General features: G+C 44.4%; 1 protein-coding gene across 3 annotated transcripts in view; it reads left to right on the top strand.

Moving 5' to 3' along the window:
- CEMIP (cell migration inducing hyaluronidase 1) overlaps window positions 1-16,082 on the top strand; it is a 116,553-nt gene that overhangs the window by 74,431 nt on the left and 26,040 nt on the right. For all 3 annotated transcript variants that reach the window (XM_049811433.1, XM_049811434.1, XM_049811432.1), the window contains exons 12-13: window positions 8,948-9,123; window positions 9,707-9,916. In XM_049811433.1, the coding sequence (XP_049667390.1) occupies window positions 8,948-9,123; window positions 9,707-9,916 (386 nt within the window). The remainder of the gene's footprint in view (window positions 1-8,947; window positions 9,124-9,706; window positions 9,917-16,082) is intronic.

Genomic DNA, 16,082 nt, shown 5'->3' with positions numbered 1-16,082 from the left:
CAAAAGAGAGATGTTCATCAAGCCAAGAAAAACGTTATTCACAGTTTGAATGTATCATAGTCTTATGACTGAAAATGACTAGTACTTTCAAAGAAGACACATTTCCAAGCTGAATATTTTTCTTGAGCAACTTTTGAGCTATTGGAAAAACTCTACCAGACTAGTATGATACAAGTCACATCATGAAGATGATCTTGGAAGATCGTCAGTAAAAATAAAGATGACATAGGAATATTTCTTTTGGGCTTCCCATAATCTAATGGATCTGTGAAATTCATGTAATTACATTTGTCTTCTACAACAATGGCAACTAAGTTAGTTTAAGGACATGAATAAAGGGTTAAAAACAACCAAAAAGTTCATGTGAATTTCAAGTAAAGAAGCAATGGAAACACTTGTTAAAGTAATTGTGCTCTTGGTCTCCAATTACTCTTTAGGAGAATTAGGACATTCCTTTTATTACCACAAATGACATGAACACCAGGGCCAAAGTCTGCCCTTACTTATATCCAGACAACTCCATTGACGTCAATGGGATTTCACTGATTATATAAATCAAGGCAAAATCTAGTCCAATAATACAAAATCACATCCAACTTTCTTGTAACAAAAGCACATTCACACTAGAAAATAAAATAATCTGCCTGGTTCTAAGTTCAGTCTAAATGAAATAAAACCTGGGCAAGGCTGAGAGTTCCCCCCTGTCTTTAGGAGCCAGGAGGTCTCTGAGCTGCTCTGTGCCTGGCCATGGTGTAACTTCATCCATTGCCCTGTGCCATAACATGCAATTATCCAGAATAAGGACCGCTAATGAGCCAGGGGGTGGGTGCTCTCCATGCCTCCTCCCCTCCGCGATGCCTGCAGCTGCCCACAGCCTGCACAGCCCGGCCTGCGCTCTCCCTGCCCTGCCAGGCGGACGGCAGTAGCGCAGCGGTGGTTTTCCAGGTATGCTTGTCACTGGAGGAGGCAAACACCACGGCACTGAGGGCTTGGCTTGCACTGAAACTTCTCTGTGCATGGGCATGCACGTGTGAATACACTGTCCCGTGATCAGGCGCTGACTTTGATGAAATTTATTTGGATTCAATTAATTACCTGTGAGACTTCTGTTAAATAGGGCTTTGTTTGTCCCAGTGGCTCATCAAACATTGCGTGAAGGAAGAACAGCCGACAGAGAGCAAGCACATAAAAAGAGCTGGCAAGTGGTAGGCTGGCCTCTAGCCTTAACACAGGTGAGCAGCCCCTGCACAGCCTGTGCTTGCATGGCCACATTAGGCTCTTAATTGCATGCAGAAGACGTTCATCATAAATGTCTGCCTGTCTTTTGCTGTGTGAGATATGCAAGATCGCTTTGCTCCTTCCAAGAAAAGACTTCCACACAGAGAGATACATTTATATACAGCGTCTTAGAGGGATGTCATTTGTAATAAGTGAAATGGCTTAATTTTCCTAACAGGTTTAGTTTAGCAGCTGAGAACTCCAAAAGTCTGCCCTTTGAAAGACAAATGATAAAACCATTCCTACCCGTGATGGTTTATTTCCCTTTTAATCTTTGGGGTTTTTTTTCTTTCTATTTTTTTTTTGAAACAAAACCTAAATGTCAGGTCTGAACTACTTAAGAGTCTCTTTGCTTAAAAAATGGCAGAAAACCTCTGTTTTGTGGATAGACAATTTGGTGTGGCAGTCACTTGGCATACCAAGGTTTAATTATAATTGATGCTGTCATCATTTAATAATATTTTAATACACATGGTTTAGCGTATTGCACCAAGTAAGTCAAACTCATTAGTTAGCTCATGTCCTATTTATATCTGATACTTCCTGCTGAAAACTCATACTTTCTTTACTTGCTAGAAATTGGTTGATTAGAGGCTGGTGTTTTCAAAACAGCTTAAGAGCGTTAATACTCAGTTGCCATCAGGTTTTAGTAGGATTTAGTTGTCTAATGTGGACTTCTGCAAATCTCAGTGGAGAAAGCAAGGAAGGGCACCCAGGTACTGATCTTCTGCACTCTCTTATTGGAGTAATTACACTAATGCCAAAACTGTGGCTCCAATGAGTAAGCGTGGTTTGCATGAGGACCCAGCTCTGCAGGTCCTGCTCCCGGTCAAATGGTTGCTCACTTAAATGGAACTTTTTTCTCCACTTGCCTCTTTTGTTTAACTTTTTTTCACTTGTCATTTTTGTGCCTAGATTATTTTCTCTGTGGGAACAGATTAAAACTGTTTGAACTTCCAACTTCACAAGGTTTGGGGAGGGACAACGGTACAGGGCAGAGGGAGGGAGGAGGAAGGAAGGAAGGAAGGAAGGGTTGTGTTGTTACGATAGAACTGGATAGTAGGAAAGATCAAGTATTTTGTCTAGTTTCCCTGGGAAACAAGCCTTATCTGCATCTCGGTTGCTCTGTATGAAGTTTCTACTAATGCTGATAAGTTTCACCATGGAACAAAAATGATGAAATGCTCTTTTGTGCTCCTATATGCTCTCGATAAAGCATGAAAAAACTATTTGTGCCTGGCATAATTAGTCCAATTATCCCACATACTGGTGAATCTATGATTACAAGCACACATATCTTAAATCCTGCTTATTGGGTTGCAAATGCTAGAGATATGGAGTTTACTGTGATCTTGTTCATGCAGAGAACTTCAAATTGAAAATGTAAATACATAGTTGTCTAACAACTTCACAGCCTGTGTCAGCATTCATCTTGTGCTTTAAGGATAGGAGAAGTTACTCCACCGTCAAAATTCAGATACTTTTAGAGATTTAGGGGGCTCTGTTTAGAAGTTGGCATCTTTTCGGCTGGAACTTGCCAGAAGCTCTTTTTTTAAGGCAACCCCAGTGCTTGAGGGCTGGACAGGAAATGTCATGAAATGGCCCTTTCTAACAGTCTTTCAGAGCTCTTTCTTCTACCTCTGGGCATTGCCTAGAAGCAGAGTTGTCAGAAACATACTCAAGTTTACACAGCAGTTCAGAAGGGTTGGGTTTGGGCCTGATTTAAGTAAGAATTTGATCTGTTTGTCCACCAGACCTGCATAATCTTCCTATTCCAGCCACAAGAACTTACATGTCAGGATAAGGAGAGGAAAAACCTGGAAGGTCAGAGAGAGAAAACCCTAGCATTTACAGAATTATGTCAGCAGATTGCCAAGTAGGACAACCAGGGGATCAAGGACAACCAGGGGATCAGGCCCAGCCACCATGGGTTCATGAAAGGCAGGTCCTGCTTGACCAACCTGATCTCCTTCTATGACCAGGTCACCCGCCTAGTGGATGAGGGGAAGGCTGTGGATGTTGTCCACTGGACTTCAGTAAGCCCTTTGACAATGTGTCTTATGGCATACTCCTTGAGAAGCTGGTGGCTCACGGCTTGGACAAGTGTACTCTTCGCTGGGTAAAAAACTGGTTAGATGGACGAGCCCAGAGGGTTGAGGTGAATGGAGTTAAATCCAGTTGGCGGCAGGTCACAAGTGGTGTTCCCCAGGGCTCAGTATTGGGGCCGGTTCTCTTTAATATCTTTATTAATGATCTGGATGATGCGATCGAGTGCACCCTCAGTAAGTTCGCAAACAACATCAAGCTAGGAGGGAGGGTTGATCTGCTTGAGGGTAGGAAGGCTCTACAGAGGGATCTGGGCAGGCTGGATCGATGGGCCGAGGCCAATTGTATGAGGTTCAACAAGGCCAAGTGCCAGGTCTTGCACTTCGGTCACACCAACCCCATGCAGCGCTACGGGCTTGGGGAAGAGTGGCTGGAAAGCTGCCCGGCAGAGAAAGACCTGGGGGTGTTGGTCGACAGCAGGCTGAATATGAGCCGGCCGTGTGCCCAGGTGGCCAAGAAGGCCAACGGCATCCTGGCCTGCATCAGAAATAGTGTGGCCAGCAGGAGCAGGGGAGTGATTGCTCCCCTGTACTCGGCACTGGTGAGGCCGCACCTCGAGTCCTTGTGTTCAGTTTTGGGCCCCTCACCACGGGAAAGACACTGAGGTGCTGGAGTGTGTCCAGAGAAGGGCAACCAAGTTGGTGAGGGGCCTGGAGCACAAGTCTTATGAGGAGCGGCTGAGGGAGCTGGGGCTGTTTAGTCTGGAGAAAAGGAGGCTGAGGGGAGACCTTATCGCTCTCTACAACTACCTGGAAGGGGGTTGTAGTGAGGTGGGTGCTGGAGTCCTCTCTTCTGTCAGGTGGCTGGAGGTAGGATGAGAGGAAATTGCCTGAAGTTGCGCCAAGGGAGGTTTAGATTGGATATTAGGAAAAAAATGTTCACTGAAAGGATTGTCAGGTACTGGAACAGGCTGCCCAGGGAAGTGGTTGAGTCACCATCCCTGGAGGTATTCAAAAAACGCATAGGCAAGGCACTTCAGGAGATGGTTTCGTGGGCATGGTTGATGGTTGGACTCAATGATCTTAAAGGTCTTTTCCAACCTAAATGATTCTATGATTCTATAGGTAGCAGCTGCAGAAAGAAGGCATGAGGTGGAACAGGAGTCGGCTTAGGAAAGAACATGACACTGACATTTGGATAAAACACTACCGGACCTTGCAGAGACTTCACAGTGCGCAGTTAAAGCCAGCATAAGCAGATGCGCTGCCCTCAGTCCACACCAATCCTCCTCCCACCTATCTGCAGCAGTAAGATCCACTCGTTTCAGCCTTGAAACCAAACAGCTACAGAGGCTTTGATCTGACACAGCATTTAAGGATACACGTAATAATATCCACATGAACTTAAGGCTGTTCACACTCCTACAACAGAGGGTTTATTTCTGACCTTTGTGGGGCACCATGCAGGATCTTGAAGGGCAAAAGGAATGAAGGGCTATAATAGGTTATAGTTACCCAGCAGGAAACTGTCCCAAGAAGGCATAATTAGCTCCGTACTCCTTATCAAGTTTCATCCTTTCTGCTGTATGTCTTTTTACTGGAAATTTAATTTTCCATGTAAAAGTCATGAATTCGAGGATTATTTATTCTTTAAAACATCAGGTTGTACTGCATGACTCAAGAAGCTGGTCAGCTCACCCAAACTGTGCTGCATTGCGTTACAGGCTTGTGGCTTAGGGATGCAATAGCAAACACCATCAAGATAATTCAGAATAATGAGGATTTGACAGGATGCCTGTGTGAACATTTGTTGGTTATTAAATATAAGCAATAGGGGCATTACCACCAGTGATGACAAATGTTTGGCAAAAATGCTAAATCTGGCAGAGGTCTGGGCTGGCATCTACAATGAGTTGCACTGATTTTAAAGATGCCCTGAAGGGTTCACTGTCACTGGATTATGTGGGTTGAACAGACAAGTTTGTGTTTAGCATTTCCTTTAAAAACTCTTGTTTAGGAAACATTAAAAGACCATGAGAGAGAAGGTCTTAGCCTTAGAGAGCCCAAAGGAGAACAAAAGACTCTTTAGAGAGAAAAAAAAAATAATCCAGGAGCATTTTAGCTCCACTTTATCTTCACCAAACCCAGACCTTCAAGTGCCTGTTTCACTTCTGAAGGGGAGATTTAGCAGTTTGTGTCATTTAGAGCCAAGGCATTCAGGAATGCATGAGTGTACCTGGGAGGGTTTTCAGAGACATCTGCATGACTTGTCAGAGCTGAGCCCTCTTCCACATCTGTAGCAGCTGAAATAGTTTTAAAATTCCACCCTTCCTAGGTGTGATAAGGCCTGAGACCCAGGTTTTATGGCTAGGTTCAAGTGTGGCAGGTTTTCCTGGAGCTTTGCACAGTTTGGAGAGACTCTGCTTTGAATTGCTTTGTTGACATAAGCATGCCCTTGATTAGTGGATCATCTATGTTTATTTTAATGCATACTTTCTTTTAATAATTACCTTGTCTGTACCAACAACTGGTGACTTTAATAGTCACTGTCTTGAGTAATAAGCATGGAAATGTGCTCATATTTTGCTGAATCAAGACTTCTACCAGGCAAGCCCACAGATTAAAGAAGTTGCTCCCTGTGAATTTACGTTTTGCTAACTGGAGGCACTGGTATGACAAACACATTAGCAAACCCAGGGCACTTTTCCTAGTCCATCACACAGGCCTGTTGTGGGGAGACGTAATTTGTGTCACTGCAAGGCTTTGTTTGGTTTAGATTATAACATGGCACAAGCCTGGCCTGCTGGCGTGGCAACATCTGTCCATGAGGGATGCAGCAAGACCGAGCCCAAAGGAGGAGACGGTGAATCAGTGACCCCTGGGTTTGTTAGCGGTTGGGCAATCACAGGCATCGGCTTTGATGCTGAAGCAGCAGACACATTCCTCCCATGTTCAAAGCACAGTGTTGCCTTTTTAACTTCAGTGCCGGTTTGCAAACCCCTGGCTTGGGTTTGCCCATGGTCAGTGCTCAAGGTTTCAGATATCGTGGCTGCTCTCTGGGAAGGCTCCGTGTGCTGGCTGTGAGCAGCAGCCTAACTTCAAATCTGTAGCTCTGGAGAGTGAGATGCTCCCGTCCCCGTGTGAACTCCCCAAACTCTCCACGGAGCAGCCTCTTTTGGTTTTTTTCATGCCCAACACTAAACATGCCCCAGTGGCTCCCTGGAAGTGCCACGTGTCAGTAAATGCACGCCGTGGTCCTCCCAGCCCCATGGGAAGTGCCTGGTGCTGGAGTGCTCATTCCCAGCGGGCATTTACAGCACCTGAGGGCTCCCGTGCCAGGGTCTGTCTGCCACAAACCGTTTCAGGAGCACGGCCCCATTGCCATGGGGAGCTTGAATTTCTGGCTGCCTTGAGGAGAGGTTAGTTTTTCAAAACTCTGTTAAAGGAGCTATTATTCAAAACCCACTTTTACATTGGAAGGGAATTGCTTTCCATCTCTCCTTTTATCTCCAAACAAGTCAAGTCAGCAAAAGCACAAAGTGAAAAACATGCACCCAAGAAGTTATATTTAGAAACTGGTTAGTCCGTATTTAACATTCCTGTCAGTGCTTACCCTATTTTGCATGTCTGGACTGGTGTTAAATTAAATTAAATACATGCAAGCATGACATTTATTATTCTAGAACTCAGCGCATGAATAACAAAACTGCCTATCTAATTTCACTGCCACAAATCCTGGAGATGTGGCTTCAAATAGGATGTTCTTATGATTATCTGAACTTCTTCCTGCATTTCAGTAAATCAAGAAAGGTCAGCTCTGGGGGAAACTGAAAAATAACAGCTTAAAACCAGTTTTATAACAAGAGGCTGTGCTCCTTAATAGACTGACTCAAGGCTCCAGCACAGCATGGAGGACACTCACTGCAGTGGCTTTTTTAATGTATGTGAATAAGGGAAGCAAAGCTGCTTTTTGGACGGGCTGGGTCTGGTTTTGGCCACACACCTGATGAGGCTCACTGGCTTCAGGGCAACACCACGGGTGAAGCCCACGACTTTCTAGGGAGGCAGTTGCAAAAGTGGGTGAGGTGCAAACCCATGGCCACTTGCAGCCCCTCATTTCTGGGGCTGAGCATGGAGCTCAGAGGAGCCTTATCTTCCCACCACAGCCCTGGGTAAAAGCATCCACCTGTTCTGCCATCACCACTCCTCTAGTTAACAGAGAGTGTTTTTTCACATGATGCCATTATTTGGAAGGGGGAGGTGCCAAGGCAGAGCGCACATGTTGTGATGTGAACCCCATCCTGCAACACAGCAGTCTCGGAGCAAGGCGGAGTACTCGCCCTTCCCAAATCCCAATATTACCATCAAACTACACTGCTCCCAGCTGCAGGAGAAAAGGGAGTGAAGAGTGTTTGCTTATCTTTGTTATAAAGTCAAAGCATCATGTTTTGGTTAAAAACAAGACTGTTTCAGTGTTCAAAATCCTCCCCTCAACTTGGCACCTCTGCTTAAGCATGAAGTGTTTTGCAGTGATAGCCAGGCTTCAGGCTCGCCATTTGTTTCTAATTATGGATTTGAACGATTGCATTGAAATGAAATACATGCAAGTGTAGCATTCCTTAAAGTTCAGTGTTTACTTAAAGAGTTTATTACTTATTTTTACTGGAATAATACACAATGTAGTCAGTAAGATGAACCTTTTCCCAACTGCATTCTCTGCAGAAAGCCACGGAAGGAAGGAGGGAGTATGAATATGTTTGAATGAAATTACAGCAAAGAGATGATTTTGCTTTCTAGACATCCGCACTGCCTGGAGTTCACCCCTTGCTGGTCAGGCCAGGGAAAGCTTTCTGTGCTTTTAACCCCTCCATGGAGCCAGGTGTGAGTGCAGAGGAGGTTATGAGCAACCTGGCTTGGCAAAGGGAGATGTGGCATAGGGTAGATGGAAGATCCCGTTGACTCCAACTACACCAGGGCAGAGGAAACCGTTGAGAGCAAGTTGGAGGCATACAAGCGGATCTAAAATTGAGAGGTTTGGGAGAGCAGGCAGTGGGAGGTTTTGCAGCCCACAGGCTGGATGAGGGGTTGCAATTGTCCCAAGCCACAATTCCCACAAGGCTTTCTGCCCAGCCTTCTCCTTGCTTAGATTAACAGTCATGGCGTTAGCAGGATCAGACTCATGCTCGCCCGTGAGTAGTGCTGTGGAATCTGAGCAGCTCCCAGTGTCTCACTATGGGAAGTGCTGTGCTAACCTTGAGGATTTAGACTTTTCAGTAGCTAGATCATCAATTTTCTTTGCATTGTAATCCAAAGTAAAAAGATCTTGAATGACTTCAGTCCCTTTTCAAGGTAGGAAATGTGTTTTGTCTAGCAGAATGTTGGTTTAACTCCCTGGCTAAATGAAGCAACTTAAGACCAAAAATCCCACTTCCTCTATTGCAAATATCTCAGCAAGACCTCGGGTGACACCTGTGCTCCAGCCTTCCCTCCTTTGAGGAGTCAGCCAACAGTTTTTGCTGATTCAATTACTCCTTTCATTATCACGCCAACCCCACCACAGGAAGCACAAGGGGAAACCAGCAGCACTGGCAGAGTAACCCTGAAACTGGATCTTGTTCCTTTAGGGAAAGCAACGTACCTCCACATTGGCGAAGTCGTTGATGGTGTCGACATGCGGGCAGAAGTGGGGCTGCTGAGCCGCAACGTTGTGGTGATGGGCGAGATGGAGGGCCGGTGCTATGAGTACAGCAGCAAGTTATGCTCCTTCTTTGATTTCGACACCTTTGGGGGACACATCAAGGTAGGGCTGGAGCCCTCTCCTTGCACTTTCCTCCACCCAGCCACACCTTCACATACCAAGGAAGCCAGGATGCAGAAAGGGAAAAACCCCTTGTGTCAGCCGCTGAGCAAACAGCCTCTCCCCACAGTGCAGCAGATCCACTCTGCTGCTGCTGCCTGTCCCTTGGCTTTGAAGTGCACCTCATGCCCCTGCAGACATTGCTCAGCCAGCTAGGCTGGTGCTCAACCCATCCAAGATACAGTCTCCACATCCTGATCCCAGTTTTCCCCAGATTCTGGTGGTGCTCAGCCCAGGGAGTTTGATTTGATCCCAGCTGACCGAAACTCACGGAAAACATTAAAAATGCAAATGGTTTTCCTTCTAAAATTAAGTCAAATGTAGCCATGGCAGCAGTGGTGGGATCAAAGAGTTACTATGGTCTTCTTAGCCACCCTGACCCTCTTTCCCTCACTCTGCAGCCATGCACTCCCTTCCACGCAGTAAATCTCTCTAGCAGAAACTATACAACATTTCCTGTCCCTGTAGTCCCCTCCTTGCCCTCAACAGTCTTATATTTCTTGACTGATGTTCTGTTGTTCTCCAGATTGCTCTTAATTTTAAGGCTACTCATATTGAAGGTCTAGAACTGAAATATATGGGCCAGCAGACAATGGGACATTATCCAATTCACTTCCATATGGCTGGAGATGTGGATGAGAAAGGAGGCTACAACCCTCCAACATACGTGAAGGATGTCTCCATCCACCATACCTTCTCCCGCTGCGTCACAGTCCATGGATCCAATGGCTTACTGGTAAGAAGCCCCAGCGTCTACCTTAGAGATCAAGGCACCAGTCAAAATTTTTCCTCGTAACATGAATACAGATTAATTATTGCAGGGTGATGTGTTTTATTGTTAGAGGTAGTGTCTTACTCCTCCCCCATCCCGATTATGAGGCTACATATTCCAGGCATATTTCAACCTGCTTTAAAAAGGAGGAGGCCAATGTGGCACTGTAGGCTGCGCGTGACTCAGAGCAGGCTGAGCTTTTGTCTGTGTGCAGCAATGGCTGCAGACCAGCCCATCGCTAATGAGTAGTTGGATCTATCTATAGACAGAGACCTTGCTATTTAAAGAGAATAATCAGAAGGTTTAAGTGTGCTTCATCTTTCCTGTAATAAACATCTGTGTTTGCAATGCCATTCACAACATTATGCGCTCACAGAGCTCTGATTTTTCTGTTACCCCCCAAAACAAGAAATCATTTAGGATAAATCTATAAAATGACCTATGCTTACCAGACAAGTTACAGCACACCAGAGATGGTAGGAACACATTCAGATTCTCCCCAGAAGTAGGGGTGCCTTCTTCTTTGGGTTAAGGATGCAGAGGGAAAACAACACTACCTTACTGAGCACCCTGGAGACTGGCACGTAACCCCAAACGGCTTTGCTCACCCTTACCCCATCTCTAATAGCTCCTTCTTACCCATATTTAGGAAATGTGCAGAAATCTATCCCAAAAGCAGAGCTGCTAAAGAAATGACATAAACATCGGGTTTGACTAGACAACTTTTCTCCAGGTATCTGCTCAAATACAAAGTCTTAAAATCACAAGATTTCTGTAGGCAAAGGACTCTCACCCATTCAGTGAGATCACGGTGTATACCAAAAGGAAAAAAGTGTATCAGAGCCCCAAAGAGGAGCATTTGTACAGTCAAGAGCCCTGCTACCATATATAACAGAGTTTTAAGAGGCGACATATCATTGGCAGTTGTAACCTGGATGGTCAGTGTGCATTAGGAGTTCATACCTATACCACTGTTTCAAAGTTACCACACCATCTCATAGCAGGAGCCTGTAAAGAATCTGTTTTCCTTGAACTTATTTGGGGAGTAGCATTTGCTTTCAACACCCAGCTAAGACACAGTTTTTGCCCCTTACTTGCTGATGAATGCTTCCTCCTTTACTGACTCTAGCACATCAAGGGCTTCATCTTACAGCCTTCTTTTTGGCAAGGACTTCAGGCTACAACCTCTAAAAGTGGCAACATTGGAAGGGAAAGTCACAGACATAATTAAAATGCACAGAAGTTAAAGAGAGGGCATTGAAATTACAGCTCCAGGAGCAGAGCAGCTTTTATTTGCTATTTATGAATGCGAGGCTTTGGTTTTGACCTCTATCCTTCTAAGTTTGTAACATGATCCTAAAAACGCACCAAGTGAACACGGCTTCTGAAGAAAAAAGACATTCTACTATATAAATGAAATGAGACATTCAGGGTCATACGGCATCTTCCCAATTCGAAGTAGGCAGTACAGGGGCTCAGCTCAGTATACAATTAATGTGGAGAGTGGCAGGGCAGCATTGCGGGATTAGTTTGTCACACCATCATGGGCTGTTACCAATGGCACCATAAACACATTCTCTGGCTGCACAGAGGTTGCACAGCTGTTGACAAGCTGCAGACCAACTGAAGCCCTGCTTCTGGATCTAGTATGAGGTCTTCATTCCCTATTGATTAATACTTGCCAAACCAAATACCCAGAGCCTGGCATTTTTCTTATCGGTCAGACGCATGGGCTCACAGAGAGCATTTGGAAACAGTTCTGTCTCTTGTGCTTTCTCCAAGTGACGAATGTGCCCTGGGGGATCCATAGCATAGGGATCCATGTGCTCAGGCTTCTCCAGCCAAGATGGCATGATGAAATTTAGACAGGCTGATGTAGCTGATGAAAGCAGCTTGATTCTCTTGCTGTTACTCAATTCCCTAAATGACCATGCTTTGCCTCCATGACAAGACACCCAAGAGAAATCTTAGAATTTAGGACATATAATCTGAAATGTTAGTCAAGAATTTAATCCCTGTTGATTATAGTTTATCAAAATGTGTGAATATTAAACTCTACTCATACTAAACTCTACTCATAATACTTCACCTGGTTTTTATTTTAACCATATAATTACTGCTGACAACTGAAAAGAAAGCCCCAGTGAAATAAAACAATCTGACCAAGTTTGTCCCATTGCGTCACAGAAGGCATGCTCCAAAGTTTGAATCACTTAAATGTTGTTTCATTGCTCTGTGATAGACATCTGTGGTCAGCAGCTCCATGCCTTGATTCATCAGGTGATCCCACCACAATCTCCTCATCTGCTTTCCGACTCTATTTTCCTTCCTTTCCTCTTCCTTCTGCCCCAGATATATTCACAGAGACCCACATGGATCTCTGGTGATTATGATAGTTATTCTACACATTTCCTCATTGCCTGTTATCTTCTTACTTGGGCAGCACTGCCTGTTTCTACATGCATGATCACCATTTGTGCAAAAAGCGATGAGCTATGTCTTTCCCCAGGTAACATTCATTCCCTCTGAGATCAGGTAGATCCAAAGCATACTTCACTGAGGGAAAATTTGCCTTGATGATGTGCACAAACTACACTTTGCAAATTGCCATACAAAAAGTCTAGCTGGGCTATTAAACCTCTGCATAGCACAGAACTTAATGATGTTCTTAACATTAAGCCATTGATTTCAGAGGGGCTTCTTGCATGACTGCGGTTGAGTACCTGTGTGCCATGGTTTAACCCCAGCCAGCAACTAAGCACCACGCAGCCACTCACTCACTCCCCCCCACCCCCAGTAGGATGGGGGAGAAAATCGGGAAAAGAAGTAAAACTCATGGGTTGAGATAAGAACTGTTTAATAGAACAGAAGAGAGGAAACTAATAATGATAACACTAATAAAATGGCAACAGTAATAATAAAAGGATTGGCATATACAAATGATGCGCAGTGCAATTGCTCACCACCCACCAATCAACACGCAGTTAGTCCCCGAGCCGCAATCCCTCCCCGCTCCCACTCCCCCCAGTTCCTATACTAGATGTGACGTCCCATGGTATGGAATACCCCAATGGCCAGTTTGGGTCAGCTGCCCTGGCTGTGTCCTGTGCCAACTTCTTGTGCCCCTCCAGCTTTCTTGCTGGCTGGGCATGAGAAGCTGAAAAATCCTTGACTTTAGACTAAACATTACTTAGCAACAACTGAAAACATCAATGTTATCAACATTCTTCTCATACCTAACTGAAAAACATAGCACTATACCAGCTACTAGGGAGACAATTAACTATCCCAGCTGAAACCAGGACACTGTGCAAATTCTTTAGCAATGGGAGAGGGGCATCAGTTATTTTTAACTGTCATTAAAGCAGGCTGGTTTACATATAGGCTTCCCTGCTTGCTTTGCTATCACTTTTCTCATGTCACTTCAGAGATACTCATACTAAAAACACTAAGAGAAAAGAGTGTCTAGTCATTCCTGATGACAGAAATGTTTTTCTGTGGGTCTGTACCATGTGCTAAAAGTCACTATCTCAACATTAGCTTACTTCCATTGATGGGCTATTCTACACTTATTTGCAAATCCATATTCACTGGAAGGCATGGAGGGTTCTTCTGGAAACAGAGCTGTAGAAATTCTCTTCTCATGATAATTATTGTTTGAAAATGCAATAATTACCCGATGTTTTGTTTAATATATTGGCCATAAAACCACCTAGTTACGCCACTGCTATCCCAGCAATGGAACTTTGCTCTGATTCCCACTCTCTCCACTGGATCTCAGTGTGAGAGCTAAAATAGAAACAGCAATTGGGGAGGGAAATTAAATGGAGGTCAGTAAACAGTCTGGCAGAATCCAAGGCAGAGCTGTACTTCATAGAATAAGAGGTTGTGCTATCTAACTGCTTCAGTCGTATCTGCTTTTACTAAGCCAGCTATACTACACAGCAATTGTTTTACCATGAAGGGCATTATCTGGCCATAAATTGCTCATGGTTAAGGTAAGATTATGGACTGTTAGGAAGTTCTTAATCAAATAAAAAATTAAATCCATTGGAAAAGTGATTTTGGAATAAGCATCTTATTTGCTATCCGAGCATCTCAGTACTGGGCTTGTGCATGAAAACACCCACAGGAAAACTAAGTCAGAGCTGACCGAGAGATGAAATATGGGAAAAGTAATTAATCAAATGGAGGGTGACAAATGCATTAAGGACCGGGTCCCTGGCTGATAACTCCATGTTGTTCTGTGGGCTTTCAGGGATGAGTTACGAGAACAACAAGCATTTGCTGGCTCTGAGCTCCTCTGCCAGTGCACACACCTCTTTCTGCTTCACTCCCCTCTCACCGTAGCGGGAGATGCGTTCCCCTGCGATGTTACTCCCCGTGCACGGAGGTGGGCTTTGCCCCAGCTGAAGTCTGGTCACTACAGGTTTTCTTGTCCCAGTCCTGGTGCAGTGCTGTGCTGTGCCGGCTGGAAAGATAAATGGCCATACAAAGCGACTAACGTTTCTCTAGGGAAACTGTTTCCATCATCTAAATGTCGCAGCACCATTACTTCTGTGTCTTTCCAGTATTACTGTTGTGTGAGAGAAAGCTAATAGATTTTGGTGGCAGTTTCTGTGCCATTCTGACATCTCTGTGGTTAAAAGACTTCCTCTGCTTGTTGGAAAACTTCTTGTGAAGATAGTTCACTCTCCTGAAATGTTCTTCTACCCTGTAAACCTTTACCATTACAAGGCTGGGACAGATCATTCTTCCTAGAGGGGACAGTTTGGTCTAGTACGTAGGTTTTTACACCTAAATAAAGAAGCCTAAACCTTGCAAAAGCTATAATCTAATTAGATTAGGGAAGTTAGCAGTAAATTTCAGTGAGGAATGCACAATTTTGCAGGTCATTTTAGCTGTGTTTAATTTACTGTGATGACTCCAGTTCAGAGATTTACACTGGAGCATGGATGATACATAATAGATGTGTGTGCAGATGCAAGCTTGTAATAGATCTGGCAAGCAAAGTGTTCTTGCTTATGTGAAAACGTATTTGTAATCATTTCAACACTAGTCCTGGGATTTTATTTTACACTGGTGCTCCTTGCCTTGAGAATGAGGCATGAAGATGACAGAGGAGTGTCAGGCCTGTTTACAAAAGTAATTCAGGCACTTGGGCACCCAGGTCTCTCAATGACACCAAAAAGCACAGGTCTTCTATTCAGTTTAATATTGCCTTTTGCCCCTTGGCAGTTGCTGTTTCATCAGAAGCATTTGTAGAAACACATTGGTGTCAGGCTAACCTTCGCCAGGAAGGTTTCCCAAGTCCAAGGTTGTTGATAGGTGATGGCTGATGGGAAGAGCAAGGAGAGAGCCCAGGAGAGCCAGCACTTCACCTGGCCAATGGAGACCTGAAATCAATTTTCCATATCCCAGACATATCCACTAACAACTGACTTCCTGGGGACAGTGTGTCCAAGGGCTGTTGCTTCCCAGCCAGTCCTAGCCTTAGGCTTCAAATTCACATATCTGCTCCTGAAAATGTTTTCTCAGATCTTTCAGTGGTGTGGTGGGTATTGTTCTATCCAACACAACGGTGTCCCTATGTTAACAACATTCAAACCAAAACCAGAACAGCGCTGATTAACACCAGCTGATTTGTCTCAGGGTCAAGTAAAGCTTCTGTCAACAACTTGGAAAAAAGGATCAGGTCAAACCTAAAACAAGCCAGCCTGTCTGGAAAACAACTTGCTGCCTCTTTGTTAGCCTGAAAAAATATTTGTTCAGCTCAGCTGCATTTTTCAGATGCATTTTATGTAGCTGCTCATGTAACTCCACGTGAAGATGAATGAGCCCAGATGTGATTTGAACATCTAACATCCTCCATTCCCCCCCGCCCCGTGTTTTTTCCAGCCTCATGCTAAGACAGTCTTTGATTTCACAGGCCAACAAAAGAAAGGAATGAGCATTTCCTAGGTGATGACAAATTCTAATTAAATTTAAGTGTTGGTGTTATTGCTTAGACTATAAGCTCTTAAGAGCAGAGAGTGATTTTGGTTTTGGTTTTGCTTATACACCCTGAGTTCAAGAGGGTACTGAGGTTCCTACGTACCGTTGCTCTAAAGTTTCTTCTTATTATACAGTG

This window comes from Accipiter gentilis, chromosome 10 (genome assembly GCF_929443795.1).
Source record: "Accipiter gentilis chromosome 10, bAccGen1.1, whole genome shotgun sequence".
NCBI lineage: Eukaryota > Metazoa > Chordata > Aves > Accipitriformes > Accipitridae > Astur > Astur gentilis.
The sequence above is the reverse complement of the archived record's forward strand: the minus strand, read 5'-3'. Positions and strand labels throughout refer to the sequence as shown.